The sequence below is a fragment of the Micromesistius poutassou genome, assembly GCF_964030765.1.
Source record: "Micromesistius poutassou genome assembly, contig: SCAFFOLD_5078, whole genome shotgun sequence".
Taxonomy (NCBI): domain Eukaryota; kingdom Metazoa; phylum Chordata; class Actinopteri; order Gadiformes; family Gadidae; genus Micromesistius; species Micromesistius poutassou.
The window spans coordinates 1-17,954 of NW_028180250.1; the positions used below are offsets into that span (position 1 = coordinate 1).

The 17,954-nt window shown below is 48.5% G+C and overlaps 3 protein-coding genes across 3 annotated transcripts; 2 read left to right on the forward strand and 1 right to left on the reverse strand.

Annotated features, from left to right (window-relative positions):
* Positions 1-624: 624 nt before the first annotated feature.
* Positions 625-5,987, forward strand: LOC311370977 (leucine zipper putative tumor suppressor 1-like; the record flags this gene model as incomplete). Its single annotated transcript, XM_084489244.1, has 6 exons — positions 625-778; positions 1,571-2,004; positions 3,905-4,078; positions 4,624-4,755; positions 4,909-5,103; positions 5,421-5,987. Coding segments are annotated over 6 exons (1,656 nt in total), but the record flags the coding sequence as incomplete, so codon positions are not given.
* Positions 5,988-9,782: 3,795 nt separating this feature from the next.
* LOC311370979 (intraflagellar transport protein 25 homolog) lies at positions 9,783-12,583 on the reverse strand. The gene is made up of 5 exons (XM_084489246.1): positions 12,362-12,583; positions 12,148-12,254; positions 10,327-10,395; positions 10,201-10,244; positions 9,783-10,116 (listed from the first exon to the last, which is right to left on the reverse strand). The coding sequence occupies exons 1-5, from the start codon at positions 12,454-12,456 to the stop codon at positions 10,024-10,026; spliced, it is 408 nt and encodes a 135-aa protein (XP_084345372.1). The 5' UTR covers positions 12,457-12,583; the 3' UTR covers positions 9,783-10,023.
* A 107-nt stretch (positions 12,584-12,690) lies between these two features.
* Positions 12,691-16,024, forward strand: LOC311370978 (survival motor neuron protein 1-like). The gene is made up of 8 exons (XM_084489245.1): positions 12,691-12,826; positions 13,446-13,517; positions 13,632-13,751; positions 14,048-14,239; positions 14,456-14,635; positions 14,855-14,923; positions 15,212-15,319; positions 15,861-16,024. Exons 1-8 carry the CDS (start codon positions 12,779-12,781, stop codon positions 15,915-15,917), a joined length of 846 nt encoding a protein of 281 aa, XP_084345371.1. The 5' UTR covers positions 12,691-12,778; the 3' UTR covers positions 15,918-16,024.
* The last annotated feature ends 1,930 nt before the right edge of the window (positions 16,025-17,954 follow it).

The window sequence follows — 17,954 nt, forward strand, 5'->3', positions numbered from 1 at the left end:
TATTGCCATTCATAGGATTTACCCAAAGGCTTTCACAATACTATAAATGTTTAAATTCATATCATGTGTTGTTGCCCTAATGGGCTGTGAGGATGTTGAATCTACGATATCGTTCAAACTGTTAGGGCAAAACAGACCTCAAACCCATTTTCCCTGCTTCAGGGAAATGACAGTCAAGACAGAATATAGCAGATCAACAAGAGGCGTTATATATTCACTGTTGGCAAACAACAGATCTGTTGGATACGTGGAGCCGAAACGGACAAAACTGGGCCTGTTCCGGAAAGATGGATTCCCCAGCAAGCATGAGCCTTTATGTCAGAGTTCAGGGCCGCTCTGAATGTTCGGCTCCAGATACAGCCATTTGGTCATTACTCAAATGCTATATAAACAAATAATACCATTAAATCCATGGTGGCCCATTTTCCTCGCTGTGCTGGCGGCCAATCAGCACGCAGGATGCCTCTAAGTCACCCTCCCACTTGCATCCAAAAAACTACAATTACGACAAGCAAAAAACCCCCTCCATGCAACACACTCAGAGCGCACAACCCAGGGTCTCCACAGCCTCCGAAACACAATAATAACAGACAGCACCACCTGTCCGTCATCTCGTCCTTCCAGGCTCCCGCTGCCAAGTCGTATATTCATCCTCCCTCGGCGGAGTCGCCGGTCCCCAGGGGCCCGTCCGCCGCGCTGGGCGGCCCGGACCCACTCCGCCCCCGGGAGACGGCCAGGAGCCCGGACATCCACAGACACAAACAGGACGCCTTCTCAGGTACGGTCAACACCACCCTCCCTCTCACCCTCCCTCTCACCCTCCCTCCCACCCTCCCTCCCACCCTCCCTCCCACCCTCCCTCCCACCCTCCCTCTCACCCTCCCTCTCACCCTCCCTCTCACCCTCCCTCTCACCCTCCCTCCCACCCTCCCTCTCACCCTCCCTCTCACCCTCCCTCTCACCCTCCCACCCTCCCTCTCACCCTCCCTCCCACCCTCCCTCTCACCCTCCCTCCCACCCTCCCTCTCACCCTCCCTCTCACCCTCCCTCGCCGAGATAATGTTTGCCCAACATTGCTCATCACCACGGCCAGCTGGTACAGAACTCACACACACACACACACACACAAACACACACAGACAAGAACACACACACACACACACACACACACACAGACAAGAACACACACACACACACACACACATACACACACACACAGATAAAGACACACACACACACACACACACAGACAAGAACGCACACACACACACACACAGATAAGGACACACACACATACACACATGCACCACACAAGGACACACACACACACACACACACACACACACACACACACAGACAAGAACACACACACACACACACACACACACACACACAGATAAGGACACACACACACACACACACACACAAACACACACACAAACAAACACACACACACTAACACACACAAACACACACACAAACAAACACACACACACACTAACACACACAAACACACACATAAACTAAATGTGACATTTAGATTTTAATCCATCCTGCCTGTTTATTGCAGGCACCCTCTCGGACTCGGGCCGTAACTCCATGTCCAGCCTGCCCACCCACAGCACCAGCGGGAGCGTGGGCGCCGCCGCCGGCCCCGCAGGCCCCGCGGGCCCCGTGGCGTTCCTCAGTGTCCACGGCTCGCTGTCGGGGCCCGCTCTCCTCCAGGGGCCCCCGCCCGCCGTCGCCCCCTGGTCCGGCGCCGGGCACCTGGGCCCCCGATACGACGACGGCCGGGAGGACGACGGCGGCGGGCCGGCGGCCGCGGCGGCCGACGGGGACTCTGGGCCGCGGGCCCCCGCGGAGGGGCCGGGGCCCCTGACGGAGACGGGGCCCCTGACGGAGACGGGGGCCGGCAGCCGGTCGCCCATCAACACGGACGAGCTGCTGATGGAGCGGCTGGAGCAGCGGCTGATGGAGCGGGAGGCGCAGCTGCAGGACCTCCAGGTAGCCCAGAGCCGCACCCTGCCTCTGTAGCACCCCTTATAGCACCCCTTATAGCACCCCTTATAGCACTCCTTATAGCACCCCTTATAGCACCCCTTATAGCACCCCTTATAGCACCCCTTATAGCACCCCTTATAGCACCCCTTATAGCACCCCTTATAGCACCCTGCCTCTGTAGCACCCCTTATAGCACCCCTTATAGCACCCTGCCTCTGTAGCACCCCTTATAGCACCCCTTATAGCACCCTGCCTCTGTAGCACCCCTTATAGCACCCCTTATAGCACCCTGCCTCTGTAGCACCCCTTATAGCACCCCTTATAGCACCCCTTATAGCACCCCTTATAGCACCCTGCCTCTGTAGCACCCCTTATAGCACCCCTTATAGCACTCCTTATAGCACTCCTTATAGCACCCCTTATAGCACCCCTTATAGCACCCTGCCTCTGTAGCACCCCTTATAGCACTCCTTATAGCACTCCTTATAGCACTCCTTATAGCACCCCTTATAGCACCCTGCCTCTGTAGCACCCCTTATAGCACCCCTTATAGCACCCCTTATAGCACCCTGCCTCTGTAGCACCCCTTATAGCACCCCTTATAGCACCCTGCCTCTGTAGCACCCCTTATAGCACCCCTTATAGCACCCTGCCTCTGTAGCACCCCTTATAGCACCCCTTATAGCACTCCTTATAGCACTCCTTATAGCACCCCTTATAGCACCCTGCCTCTGTAGCACTCCTTATATCACCCCTTATAGCACCCCTTATATCACCCCTTATAGCACCCTGCCTCTGTAGCACCCCTTATAGCACCCCTTATAGCACCCCTTATAGCACCCTGCCTCTGTAGCACCCCTTATAGCACTCCTTATAGCACCCCTTATAGCACCCTGCCTCTGTAGCACCCCTTATAGCACCCCTTATAGCACCCCTTATAGCACCCTGCCTCTGTAGCACCCCTTATAGCACCCCTTATAGCACCCTGCCTCTGTAGCACCCCTTATAGCACCCCTTATAGCACTCCTTATAGCACTCCTTATAGCACTCCTTATAGCACCCCTTATAGCACCCCTTATAGCACCCTGCCTCTGTAGCACCCCTTATAGCACCCCTTATAGCACCCTGCCTCTGTAGCACCCCTTATAGCACTCCTTATAGCACTCCTTATAGCACTCCTTATAGCACCCCTTATAGCACCCTGCCTCTGTAGCACCCCTTATAGCACCCCTTATAGCACCCCTTATAGCACCCTGCCTCTGTAGCACCCCTTATAGCACCCCTTATAGCACCCTGCCTCTGTAGCACCCCTTATAGCACCCCTTATAGCACTCCTTATAGCACTCCTTATAGCACTCCTTATAGCACCCCTTATAGCACCCCTTATAGCACCCTGCCTCTGTAGCACCCCTTATAGCACCCCTTATAGCACCCTGCCTCTGTAGCACTCCCTATAGCACCCCTTATAGCACCCCTTATAGCACCCTGCCTCTGTAGCACTCCTTATATCACCCCTTATAGCACCCCTTATAGCACCCCTTATAGCACTCCCTATAGCACAGGACCAGTATATAGATGGTGGTGCTGTTATTACATTTTGTGTTGGAAAGTTGCAAGCAAACAATTAGTTAATGTATAATATCCACATGAACAACAAGGTGCAGCATGTGACATGATACCACCAGCATGAATGTAGTCATCACTGCTACAGAGCTAAAGAGTATATATATATATATATATAAATATATATATATATATATATATATATATATATATATATATATATATATATATCTATATATAGACATGTCATTAAAGCAAAAATACAAATACAAAAAGTGGGAGGAGGTTTTAATCCACTCTTGTGGGAGTTAAGTTACCCTAAAAGCGCTGTGCCGTGCAGGTGAGCTTCGAGGAGAAGGAGGAGAGCACGTGCCAGCTGTTCGAGGAGCGGCAGCGCTACTGCGCCGACGAGATGGAGGGGCTGAAGCAGCGCTGCTCCTCCAAGCTGCGGCAGGTCTCCCAGAGAGCGTCCCGGGGCCACGCCGCGCTGCAGCAGCAGGTCAACGCGCTGCAGGTCAGAGCCCCACCGCCGCCGCCGCCGCCCCGCCCTCCCCCCTCAGGCCCAGACCTGCCGGCCACCGTCTGGGTGTGTGTGGATGAACTGTGTGAGGAGAGCAAGGACAGCGGAGGGAGCTGAGAGAGAGTCCGTTATTGAGAGGAGCTGAGGGAGGTGTTGGTGGCGGCAGCGGCTCAGGAGGTAGAGCGGGTCGGCTGGTCACCGCAAGGTCGCTGGTTTGATCCCCGGCTCCTCCTCCTCCTAGCGGAGTGTGGAGGTGTCCCTGAGCGAGACGCCCTCACCCTCACTGCTCCTGACCCGCTGGCTGTCGCCCTGCGTGGTCGACTCCGCCGTCGGTGTGTGAATGTGTGCGTGAATGAATGGGTGAATGTCAGTCAACACTGTAAAGAGCTTTGGATAAAAGCGCTTAATGAGAACCATTTACCATTTGAGTGAAGTACAATCTTCGAAACCGCCGTCTGTCGTCTGACTGGGTTTTACAGTACCTGCCTGTATTTACAATCTGATTATAGAGACGATCTGAAGGGTGTTTTGATGTACAGGTGGAGAAGGAGAGCCTTCAGGAGGACGTCGCTAAGCTGACCCAGGAGAAGGAGCTGGCCGAGGTGAGGCTGAGGGCCTACGAGACCACAAACACACAGCTGGCGCCCACGCTGGAGGAGATCCAGTGGGAGGTGAGTGTGTGTGTGTGTGTGTGTGTGTGTGTGTGTGTGTGTGTGTGCATGAGCGTGTGCGTGATACCAACTGCCAATGCAGATCCTTTGGTTTGGTTTCTCACCCTTTTCTTCTCTCACCTCACCTCACCTCTCACCCTTTAATTGATACAGATCTGCCAGAAGTCCGGGGAGATCTCGCTGTTGAAGCAGCAGCTGCGAGACAGACAGACGGACGTCAACCACAAACTGAACGAGATCGTGAGCCTCAAGTCCGTCCTGAAGGAGAGCAGGAGCAGAATAGAGGCGCTGGAGAGACACAGCAGCGAAGACCAGGAGCGGATCCGCTCTCGCACCGTGGAGGCGGAGGTGAGTCCAGTTCACTGCTTCCTCTGGTTGGAAAGTTGAGTTGTGGTTCTGGCGGTGATGATGCAAACACCAACAACAAGCCTGTGTATAAAGTGCACCTGCGTCTCTGTGGTGACGTCCAGGAGGCAGCAATCAGCCTGCGCTTGTTAACAGAGTTTTAAGCATAACAATTGAACACACAAAATGCATTTGGCTGAGTGTTGGCCACACATTAAATCTCTAATGCATCGTATTTATTGGACAAAGAAATAGTCTGACGTCTATCACCGAGCAGCACGGTATGAATATTTATCCCTCTCTATTTTTTTTATTTTAAGGTGTGCCAAAATGAACTCCAGCGCAAGAAGAACGAGGCGGACTTACTGCGGGAGAAGGTTGGCCGGCTGGAGTCAGACATCCAGGGCATGAAGCAGGATCTGGCCTCAGCCAAAGAGCAAAGGCACAAACAATGTTTGAAACTCGGAGCTCAGGCCCAGAATCTAGACAATGAAACAGGCTCACAGAGCCAGGAGCAGGTCGCCGAGGGGAGCAGTGGAGGAGGAGGAGGAGGAGGAGGAGGAGGAGGCGGAGGCTCCACCGACGCGCTCCAGAGAGAGGTGGAGAGACTGCAGAAGCAGCTCCGGGAGGAGGTGCAGTCTCGGGAGAGTCTGGCCAGCAGCTTTGAGCAGGAGAGGCGCACGTGGAATAAGGAGAAGGACAGGGTGATCCGCTACCAGAAGCAGCTGCAGAACAACTACCTGCAGATGCACAAGAAGAACCTGGACCTGGAGCGCATCCTGAAGGAGCTGAGTGCCGAGCTGGAGAGCAGGACCGACCTGGACATGGACGCCCCCTACTGCACGGGGCTGCAGACGTACGACGACGTGATCGCCACGGAGATCTGAGGGGCGTGCGTGCGAGTGACGCCAGGGCGGGGTTGGGGGGGGGGGGAGCGGGAGGGGGCAGGAGAGACCCAAGGGGTGGGGGTAGTTAATCCACGGGCACCTAGATGTTGTCACACTGATGCAGTATGGTAACAGATGTTACACACCGAGTCTGGAACGACAAACGACTGATCTACTGAAGTTCCACTGTCAACACGTTTGTTTGACAGTAAGGACAAAATGCCTCTGGTGTTTATTTAACACTTAGTCCTCAGGTCCAAAAAATAAAGATCATACTATTCAAATTCAGGTTAATGAAAAAAAAAAAACATAACTTTAACTCCTATTGTTTAGAGATCAATAGAAAAACATGGCTACCAGTTTCCCTTGCACTCGTTTTTTTAAAAGGGGAACCCTTCATTTGTCATTGTGTCATGAGAAACACCATTTATTAGCTGCCACAGCTGATGACTTATCCGTGGTGTGATTAATGTCTCCCAGTGACACACGATGAGCGCAATAATCAACGAGCTTCACCCGGGCCCAGCGTGACAAATGATCAGGATGAAGCAGGCCTATGCAGTCACATGGTCAAGTCCTTAATTAACCAACAGATATTGGGTAGAGCTACACTGGATGTGATATAATAGTAACAATGATATATGTTTACATGAGTATATCTTAATATATTTATTTTTTAGATGATACTGAAATAAAATAGATAGACATAGCACAGGACCATTAGGTTTTCATTTAAAATGTTTAAAACAATCTATCACAGAGTGGCTTTCTGTCAGTGCTGGAATAAAATGTATCACCTAAATAGAAAATTGTGTTAGGTATGACATACATCATTCTTTCACCATTTCAATATATTTTTTCAACATGATCTAAGTGTTTTTGGCAAGGGATATTACAAACTCACACTTTGATGGATGGATCACTACATTATGGATCACTACACTACGTACACTACGTATGGATTTCCACCTCACATTTAACGGCTGAGTGTATCACTAGAGAAACAGTCCACACACTGGATGTGTGTTCACGCATTACTAAATAATTCCTGAATGAAGATAAATACCATGAATGCACTGTGGTGGAGAGTGATCAGAATTTTGGTAATTCTGTAAAGACAAAAAGGGAACATGTCACAAATTTCACTTCAGATATTATCACTTCAGATATTATTGTGTTTCCAAGATTCAAGCTAAATGAAACATGACATTGAACATTTTCTTCTACTGAAAATATGAGACTTCTCTGTCAGCAGGCACTGTGGACGTCGGCACTGAGAAGAGGGCATGTTTGGGAGTTGTTGACTTGAACTTTGACCCCTCTTTGTTGCTATAGGCTAAGATGATGCAGTGATCTGTGCTGCTCATCACTGCAGCACAAAATGTGTGTGTGTGTGAGAGAGAGAGAGAGAGAGAGAGAGAGAGAGAGAGAGAGAGAGAGAGAGAGAGAGAGAGAGAGAGAGAGAGAGAGAGAGAGAGAGAGAGGGAGGAAAGAGTGACAGAGGAAAAAAGAGCAGAGAGAGAATTGGGAACACCATTGCGTAAGCAGTTCAGTTGAAAAGCAATATTATTTCTTGGCCCTGGTACCTCTAAATAACTAAAATTTAGGAGTAAACAAGCAGATTAAACGACTCAACAACATGGGTTTTAAGTACAACTCGAAGGTAAAGATAAAAACGGCTTCCTTTGGCATTTGCACGTTTGCAAGTCAATCTGGTGTTGGGTTTATGTGATGATAAAAGTAATCTCCAAACGCAATTCCGCAGGGAAGCAAGGCTGGATGTTATAGTGGTCTAGATAAAACACCCTGTGATTTACACAGGAAGATGAATTACTTGCTTTCGCCTTTAACAGAGAATAGTGTTTCTAAATGGATTGTTTAATATGGTTTATTTTGTGATATACTATTTGATAGTGTTTATGTCACCACTGTGCAAGTAACCACTATTTATAACGTCTCCAATAAACCTCAATGTTTTTAACACATGAACGTTGTGTTTTCAGTTCTACAAAATGTCAAACCCCACATCTCATACAGGCTAAGGTCTCTGGTGCACACACACACACACACACACACACACACACACACACACACGCACACGCACACGCACACAAACACTACCTTTTTTCCTCTTTTGCTAATTACCACGTATCTTGCTTTTGTGAGCTTTTGCTTTAAATGTACCAGCACTCCAAATCCAAACTGAAATCAAATTAAGGGCCATTGTCAGCGTCTGCCATGTAGTCATTCAAATAAAAGCGTGGCGCTGCCGGATGAATACCAAGCAGAACTCAGACACACCGAGTGGCCGTGAACACAAGACACCGAGAGAGAAGGGAGCTGTGGCTCGTTCTCTCGTTGCCTTAACACACGGCCTCTAAACAACAAGCGCACATATAGTTTAAAAACAACACATTCACGGTAAACATCCGCCTTCAGCAACATTGAATGCTGTTTAATCCTTGAACCGCTTTGAAACCTATAAACAATAATAGCAGCGGATCGGGGTGGTTCCGATGATGCTTCTCTTTACTACATATTTCTGTATCCTACTGGTCTTTGCGTGTGAGGATGATTTAATAAAGGGGTTAGAACCGTGCGATAAAAGCGGCGAGGGGCCCAACGGGTTATCGTGCTTTGGGTTTCTTTTCTCCGGTATCACACACCGTCCTGGTCCAGCAGATGTCTCTGTGCCATTGGACAACAGCTGCTCGACCGTCAGCAGGGATTGGGTGATGATTTAGCTCAGTCCCGCAGTGACAGGATAATAACGCCGGCGTACCCCGCTGTGAGTTTGACGATCTGCCAACAGGCGGGCACAAAGGGGCCCGAATTAATTAGCCGTGCACTGTGCCCGGGACATATCCCCCGGTACACAAATAGGATCCTCGGTAGTCTCCAACGCGGGCCGCCAGGACATGAACACCACAACACATCCGACTGTCTCTGCTCTGGTAGGAATAGGCCTTCTCCCACTCCTAACATTGTAATATATATTGTAACTCACGGCCTACACAAGACTAAAGGAGAAATCCTCCATTTTCAGTGTGTTTCCGACAACCACTATAAGAATCACATGCTAGATTGCAGCTCAAATCCATTGTTAAGGGCTAAGTTATTAAGCTGTGTGTTTCGTATTGTTTTATTGGTTTCTCCCGGAGCGCTGCATCTAGACGAGGGCTGTAGCGGCGGACCCAGAGAACGCAACGCCCCAATCTGATCCATGGTCAGCAGAGTAATTGGGAAGGGAGTCCCTGAGGGTGCCATTGCTCTGCTGCTAACCAATGCTACCGCTGTCATTGTGTGTGTGTGTGTGTGTGTGTGTGTGTGTGTGTGTAGGAGTACAAGACCTGTTCCTTTGTCTAGCTCATTGGCTCTGAAACCACCTGCCCTCCCCTTCTCCAAAGTCCCCCAGAGAGAGGGTGGGAGGACCGGGTGAGGGGGGGTGGGGGGGTGGGGCTGCACTGATTCAACTTGCCTCCTTAATTAGTTAATTATCTCCATCTTTCAGTCAGACAGAGATTATGCGGTATGCTCTCTTAAATAAATATACCGGCATTTATCTTGTTCTGAATGGCTTATTTTGAGCCTCTGACATATAACAGAGGGAGAAATTAATAAGAGCAGCTGTATGGAAGGTAAACATCATTTCAAATAGTGGATAGAGCCGCATCCCATATAATGTTGGAGCAACAGACAGAACAGAAAGCATTCAGTGATAGGTATAGTCCCTAGATGTATAGGGATTGAAGTTGATATGTAAAATGCAATTTGAAAGAAAGACGTAGGCGATACTGCGGATTTAACTGATTTAATCCATTTAACTCGGGCTGCATTTCCAATTCCTATTTAAACTAAACACATACAACATGTATTACGCTAGTTGTTCATACTGCCTGTCTGTACAGTCATTTCCTTAAGAGCTTGACACAATGTGACACACTTGGCCATGCCACGGACAATTACAAAAATATATCTGAACTGGTCTCTCTGCACTTTGTAAAAGGACGTCTGGCCAGTGCTGGGCTGTGGACGTCTAGGTCTGAATGCTGACCCTGTGCACTGAGACAAAGGGGTCGTAGCCAGAGGTGATGATGAACCGCAGGTGGGTAGCAGTGGTTCCTTTTAGCTGGAGAGAAAGAAAGACATAAGAGCTTCATCACCATGACATCCACGGTCTCTCATTTCGGTCACTTGTATTAAGTACACTTACTGAAATAGCATTTGATTGCAGTTGCCCTTCGGATTGTTCACATTCTGCAATGAGAGGATTATTGCAGCATTTCTATTCTTTGACAACTTACTTCTATAATGCCAATACGAGGTTGTTTATTCTCACCTGTTTCTGCAACTGATTGAAAGTCTGAAAACGTATCCAAGGCGTTCGTTTCTATCTTCAGACTCTTAACTGAACAAAAGAGAAAACACAAGACACATTTTTGACAGACTGGCCATACGTAATTATTGATTAAGAGATTAAACATATTATGCAATAATTAATGACAATTTTGAATGCATGGAAATATCGCCTTTACAGCCTATGTAAAGAATAAATAGTTTGAGGACTGTTCGAGCAAAAAAATAAGACTAAGGAATTACTGCCGCATTGACCTCATTATAAAGTTTCTCGTTCGTGTCTTGACAATTTTCACTAACCCTGCTTTAATTGTAGACCGTGTTAGCAAATATCTGATTTTTAATTCATGAAGGACACTGAACTGTTTGACCTTTTATCATTAATTAGATGGAATATTTAATTATATTTAAGCATTTCATGGGGAGAAATCCTCCTAATGATGCATTATATTTAAAATAGGCCTCCTGTTATGGTGATGCATGGCTCAAACACCTGAATGTCACCGCTTCAAAGTCACTTCAGCACCTAGAGATGGACACCAGCTTTAGAAACAACAGTTTAAAACAACAACTTTGGAAAGTATCTATCCTAGATTTTTAACATTCCCACAGAACCAAGCATAAATAAGTCTTAAACAGTGTGTTGTAATTAGAAAACATGATTATGTATGCATGAAAACTGAGGCCCTGTGTTTGTTGCCTGGATAGGCCTACAGACTTCCTGAAAGGCAGTTGATGTGTAATTGGATATTTAGTTAGATAGCCCCACATAACTCATATATAATGTATTTAGGCCTAATCAGGGCTTCCATTTAATGTATAACAGATCTACACGTATAATTATTACCCTGCTGGCAGTGAACCGGTGATTCTGAAAATAACAACATCCAAAGAAAGCAGTATACTGAAATCAGTCAGTTAGCCAGAGGGCTAGTGCATCGTGACGTCACAGCACAATGACCGATTATATTTTGGGCGTTGATGAAACGTAATTTGAATCCTTTGTGGTATCGTTGTTTCAACCTATGACTTGGAGAGTGGTGCATGTTCCCATTCAGGGTCACAAGCTAGAGGAGCTCACACACTGGAGGTGCTTCGTGAATACAGGTAAAAGTCAGTCTGTGTTGGAAATGGGCGGAGTGGTAAATAAGCCACACCTACAGGTTCTAATTAACAGATGTTACATTAAATATCATGTGGTCTAAATAAAGGACAGAAGATATTCATTTAGATCAACGTATATGAGTGTCGACGGTGTGTTCCAGATGTCTCGACACCAGCCTTCCGAGTTGCACTTCCGGTCTCGTACCACTTATGGTGCGTTCACATCACTCGGAATTATGCGGAAAACATTTTCGCGACGTCGGAAAGTTCTCGTGAAGGACACCTCACGACGCTCTGATGATTCTACTTCCGTTCGGCGACTGGGGCCAGATTTTGTTACCAGAGGGGCCCAGTTGGTGACGTATGGTTTACTAGTGACGCGCACGAACACGGGCGGAATATGAAAGTTGTACTCATTTGTACTTAAATAAATATAATATATAATATATAATAAAAGAATCAACCATCCCCAACACGGGCAAAACTCCCTTAAGCAAGGAATAAATCATTAATAAATCATTTTTAACACGGGGAAGACATTGCTTTGCATGAATCCATCACCACGTATCTCACGCTGGACATGGCAGAACAGCACTTTACTCAGGCATCACGGAATGTCGTGAGAATCGCCATAGAGGGAGAATTCCCATGATGCACCGCGAGTCCGCGACAGCCGTATCGCGATAGTCGCGGCGCGTACCGTTGTAGCTGTCGACCGTCACCGTGTCGATGCCCGTGGGCTCCGCCAGGCGGACGATGAGCTCCTGCGGGAACATCCCGGTGGACATCCAGAACGTGGCGGCGTTGCTACAGAAGAGAGAAACAACGTAGTACTCAGAAAGCGGTCCAACAATTACCCCCCCGGCGTGCACTTCGTCAAAATCTCGCGATAATAACTAAACGCGAACTTTTACCCGTCGACGACGTTCCGCGACGGCTGAGCCTCGTCGCTCGAGGACGCCAGCACGACCTTCGCGCCCAACGCGCCCAGGGACGAACCCGTCATCATCGTGTCACTTCATCCACGAACGGCGAAACGCCGACGTATAAAAAGCACGATAAAAACCACAACGCGTCCGACATAAAGCGGAGCGCCGATCTCTCTCTCTCTCTCTCTCTCCGGAAGGGACGCCGCACGTCGCTGTCTCGGCGTTGCCTTGCCAACTGACGCGCCATATAGACGTCATCACGCGTCCGGCCCGTGAGTGAGTCGGAGCGACGTCATCGTGGTGCGACACGCGGACATTGTTCACCCAGAGAAGCTGCAGCGGCTCCTCCGGGGTCTGAGGTACGAGTCCACCGGCGGAGGACGGAGAGCTTCGTGGTCTGCGATGGCGAACGGGAGGAAGGACGTGGTGTTCGCCCGCGGGGCTGCGCAGGTGAGCTATCAGACCTAGCCCCGATGCTACAGCTATCAGACCTAGCCCCGATGCTACAGCTATCAGACCTAGCCCCGATGCTACAGCTATCAGACCTAGCCCCGATGCTACAGCTATCAGACCTAGCCCCGATGCTACAGCTATCAGACCTAGCCCCGATGCTACAGCTATCAGACCTAGCCCCGATGCTACAGCTATCAGACCTAGCCCCGATGCTACAGCTATCAGACCTAGCCCTGCTGCTACAGCTATCAGACCTAGCCCCGATGCTACAGCTATCAGGCCTAGCCCCGATGCTACAGCTATCAGACCTAGCCCCGATGCTACAGCTATCAGACCTAGCCCCGATGCTACACTAACGTGACAGGGTAGCATGGAGGGTCTGTTGGCCTGGCCAGGGGCTACACTACACACTGCGATGCTCATGGACCCCAAACGTGTTTATAGATGTGTTCTAATAACTCCAGACCAGGGTGAATGTCTTCATCAAATATAAGTTGTGACTGTTTGGTCTTCAGTCAGACGTCTCCTCCACTGACAGCATGATGCCCTGGGCTGACGTGGGACAACGCGGGTTGGTGGAGCACATCGTGTTTTATCTTTGTCCTCTCATTTTCAGAGTGATGATTCTGACATATGGGATGACACTGCCCTGATAAAGGCGTACGATAAGGCGGTGGCAACGTTCAAGGTATGGGGTAACCGTTACCTGAAGGGATGACACTGAGAATCTTTGAATGATTTCAAACTTCAGGATTTTGCGTACGATATATTCACGTTCATTTTGCAATTGAATATCTACTAGACTGCACTTAAAGATGAGACTGACCCACCTGCCTTCAAGAAAGACCCTCCAGGAAAGAAGCGCAAGGGAAACAAAAATGATCTGAGCAGGAAAAGGAGTAACGCACCCCCAGACAAAGAGGTTGGTCAAGCAGTATATACATCCTATATATATATACTATACATCTGTTTATAAAACATGCAACAACCCAACTGTCACTATAACCCATCAACTCTTTACCGAGAACTTTTATAGATCCCACCTTGAACCTATTCTTGACCAAGAGCTTGACACAGTGTGTCCACAACTAATGACTTTGATCTTGGTCTAGGTTTTAGAGGTTTTACTGTATGCTACAGCTTAATGAATACTCTATGGCTAAACTCTATCCTGATCCTTCTAACATAACTGAATGGTGCATACTTGTTGTGCCACAGTGGCAGGTTGGAGACTCTTGCTGTGCATACTGGTCAGAGGATGGCCAGCTGTATGCTGCCACAATTTGCGGCATAGACAAGAAGAGAGGCAGTTGTACAGTTGTATTTACAGACTATGGCAATCAGGACGAGCAAAGACTTCAAGATTTGCTCTTGGAAAACTCTGAGGTCGAAGAAGAAACTTGCGTTAAGGTATAGTAAAGGACATTGTTGGACATGTTTTTGTTGAAATTTTTTCGACCAACCTTGGAGGAAATGTAAGATGCTGTTTTAACAGATTTAAAATGAATGAGATGATTGCGTATTTGAATCGATTCAGATTTGTCTGAAGACACCAATGGAACTCAGTAGGTGTATAGAGGCGTGCGTTGAAGTTCAAGCGCTATGCTCTTTCTTTCTGTCTTGAAGGTCAATGAAGCAGAATCCTCCACGGAGGAGAGCGACCGATCCACCACACCTCAGTCTCACAGGCGGCACGCGCACAGCAAGCCCCCAAAGTACAAACCCCCCAGAGAGCCCCCTCCAGTGCTGCCCCCTGGTCTTCCTGGATTTCCCCTCGGCCCGCCCCCAATGCCCAGCTTCAAATCGGTAAGAAGGGCTCCTCCACCAGTTAGCCTCCACCAGTTAGCCTCCACCAGTTAGCCTCCCACCATCCATCCCTTCATCAGTCAGTGGGGAGAGGCTCGGGCCCCCTTACACGTCGGCGCCTAATGTGAACACCTAAACACCTTCTGAATGTATTCATTTGTTGATTGATTGTATGAAATAAGACGACATTTATTTAATCAATAATTTTTCTACCGAAAGGGAGGAAGTAAACCGTCCAGTGGCCCCGTCCCCCCGGCCTGGCCCCCCATGCTGCCCTGCGGCCCCCCGGTGAGTCTCAGGGTCGTCTTACTGTCAGAGTGATGCGCGTAAAAGTCACCCGTCATATTTTATCAAGGCACCGCCGTCTGGACATCTACACACACACACACACACACACACACACACACACACACACACACACACACACACACACACACACACACACACAACTGCTCTTTTATCAAATCCTGATGAACCAAAGTGGCCACACAAGTTCAAAGACTGAGGCTGTGTCCGGCTTCACTTCCTCTCAGCTCATTCTCCTGTTGATTTTGTTTTATTTTCCCACTTCCTCAGATGATCCCGCCCCCTCCGCCCATGAGCCCTGACATGGAGAATGACGAGGCCCTGGGCGCCATGCTCATCTCCTGGTACATGAGCGGTTACCACACGGGATACTATCTGGTACGTCCCCTGACTTTAACGGGCCCTTATTTACCACCGGGCGCGATGTTGATTTCCGTTACAAGCCTTTTTAAAATCGACCCTATCGGGATATGACACTTGGCAGTCAATGTGCATCATATCACATCAGACATCACACCTGGTGGTAAAGTAGGGCCCTTTTACCTTTTTAAGTAGGGAGGGATAGCAGAAAAGTTCAGCTGGTTGGGTTGTTGGATTCCCTGCTTAAATGTTCTGGGTTTGATTCCCCAATGCCTGAAATCTTTTGAGGCTCTAACTGTAATGTATGGACAAAAACAACTGACTTGACTTTTCTGTTGGCAGGCATCTCTAAGTCTCTTTAGATAAAAAGTGTATTCCATATGGTGGAACATTCAGTTACCGTTATATTCCTTCAACTTATTCTAAAGAAGTGGTGGCAGTTCAGGGGATTTGTTGAGCTAATGCGTTTTAACCGTGCTCGTTCACAAACTGACGTTGCAGTTGTGTCTCGAGGGGAATGAAGTGCCCTGACTTACGCTTTCCTCTCGCTGTCTCCCAGGGGTTGAAACAAGCGCAGAAAGAATCTGCTCCACGCAAGAAGTCCCACCACAAGTAACGGATGCCGGCGCTTTAGTCCTACACAGATGGCTCCGTCGCAAAGTGAACTGTACAAACTGTATTATGACTGTCGGTCTCTTTTTTTGTATGCTTTGTAAAAAAAAAATGATATGTATAATAAAGGCTTCCTCGCAGTGTTTTGGTAAGCTGTGTCTCCTGACTGACTGACTCCCATCCTGCCTCTCTCTCTTGTAGCTCGGTGCTGAATGCCACTGCTCGATTCCCTACATTCCTGCTCCATGCTTTTGTTTGTTTTGTTGTAGGTGGAGCTCTCCTTTAATTGCACATTTTATTTAATAAATTCCCAGTGGAGACCTCTTATTCTGGTAAACTGAATTTAACAATTACACCGCTTGCCTATTATGGCTGAGGTTGTCCAGTAGAAGTCTCTCTTTCCCGAGTGCCCACGCTGTGGGTGACAGCAGCTTATGTTCCAGGACCATAAGGTAAAGAGACTGCAAGAAAGGACTAACTGTCTTTCAATCTGCATCGTATATATGATGACTGTTTGGTTTGAGGCCGGTTCTTAGTCATGCTGCTGTGCCTGTGATGCTTTGCACATGGTTAAGGCGACGGGCTCGGTACAGGGCCAGCATTCATCTCATCCCTCTCCCCTGAGGTGATCTCTCCTCCTCTACCCAATATAGGACCACATCCATCATATGCTTTTATATTATATTTGCAGCATGGGTGCATATCACCTCAGGGTTCTGGTGTAGGGGCACAACAAGACTCAAGTCTTAAGACTTAAGTCTGGTGCCGACTGGACTATGGAATTTATTTACCTGTAATTGACCGGGAATAATTATTTGTTTCTATGTATCAATAAGTCTGAAATGACACATTGAAGACCCTGTTAAATAGGCCAGAGGCATACTACTCACCATGGGATTTCATTTCCTTCTATCATCCTTTCATATTTGCTATACTAAACGTAATGATCTTCACTTGTCTAAAGTACTATTTCCGTAAGTTGTATTTTCAGCACGGTGAGAACGGAGCTGTATATCGGATCCATGCTTATTTATAGCAGAGACAACCACATGTAATTACAACCAGGGGAGCCAGCGCTGCTCTGCTCCATCTGCAATGTTTTCACTTCTCCAGAGAAGAGGAGTCCGAAGCAGCATTCTTGTACTAGTGGTTTGGTTCCCTTCCCTTCCCGCTGCCCTGCTTCTACCCTGGTGGCATTACCGCGCTCTGCTGTAAGACAGCGAGGGCAAAGGACAGTGGAGTTGGAATGTGTACAGTGTAGAGCGAGAGGCTGGTGCTGTGCTGTGTTGGGCCATGTGATCATCCCCCTGCTGCGCTGTGGCCCATCGCTGTCAGGGCCGAGGCCCCTTTGTTAACGTGCTGCCTGTGGCTGACGTCTCATCCCCCGGCCGCGGCCCCAGTGTCCACGCTTTCCTTCCACGTTCAACAGACACATCTTAATCCGTGGCACTTGGGCTGTTTTTCTGCACGTACGTGCGAGTAAAGTAGAAAATACAGTCCTTTTTTTTAATGCAATACGTACATGAAGGATGTTTTTTTGATACGGTTCATGAATGTAATATATCTTGTGCACCCAGAGCCAGGATTAGAAATAACCAATATCAAAGCCAGTACAAAGTTGTTTTGGCTCGCTAAAGTCTGAGCAAAAGGAACCCCACACGGATGTGATAAGGATCCAGCCCGGGGTTGAAGGATGGCCGGGCCGTGCGTGGGAAACCATGGGCTCTCTGATATGTTGATCCACCCCCTCTGGACCCGTGCAGTGGCTGCTGTGTAAACAGTATATGAGCACACACAGCCTTCCAGGGAAGAGATACTCCTCCAAGTGTTTATTGCTGCATGAGCGTCAACACCTAGGGGGCCGCATTCCATAATGTAACGCCATGAGCGTCAACACCTAGGGGGCCGCGTTCCATAATGTAACGCCCATCAGCAACGCAAACACCCTGATGTAAATGAGGGGCAGTGGATGGAGATGTACTCAAGGAGAGTATCCTACTGCAGGGTTGACAGTACTACTGTTACTACTGCAGTACTACTG

What these genes read in the sequence shown, in the direction of transcription:
- LOC311370978 (XM_084489245.1), top strand. Translation starts at nt 12,779, where the DNA reads ATGGCGAACGGGAGGAAGGACGTGGTGTTCGCCCGCGGGGCTGCGCAG. An exon ending in AAGAAGAAACTTGCGTTAAG is followed by an intron (nt 14,240 to 14,455) that starts GTATAGTAAAGG and finishes TCTGTCTTGAAG; the next exon opens with GTCAATGAAGCAGAATCCTC. An exon ending in TGCTGCCCTGCGGCCCCCCG is followed by an intron (nt 14,924 to 15,211) that starts GTGAGTCTCAGG and finishes CCACTTCCTCAG; the next exon opens with ATGATCCCGCCCCCTCCGCC.
- LOC311370979 (XM_084489246.1), bottom strand. Translation starts at nt 12,456, where the DNA reads ATGATGACGGGTTCGTCCCTGGGCGCGTTGGGCGCGAAGGTCGTGCTG. An exon ending in GACGGTCGACAGCTACAACG is followed by an intron (nt 10,396 to 12,147) that starts GTACGCGCCGCG and finishes TCTTTTGTTCAG; the next exon opens with TTAAGAGTCTGAAGATAGAA. An exon ending in TCAATCAGTTGCAGAAACAG is followed by an intron (nt 10,245 to 10,326) that starts GTGAGAATAAAC and finishes CTCTCATTGCAG; the next exon opens with AATGTGAACAATCCGAAGGG.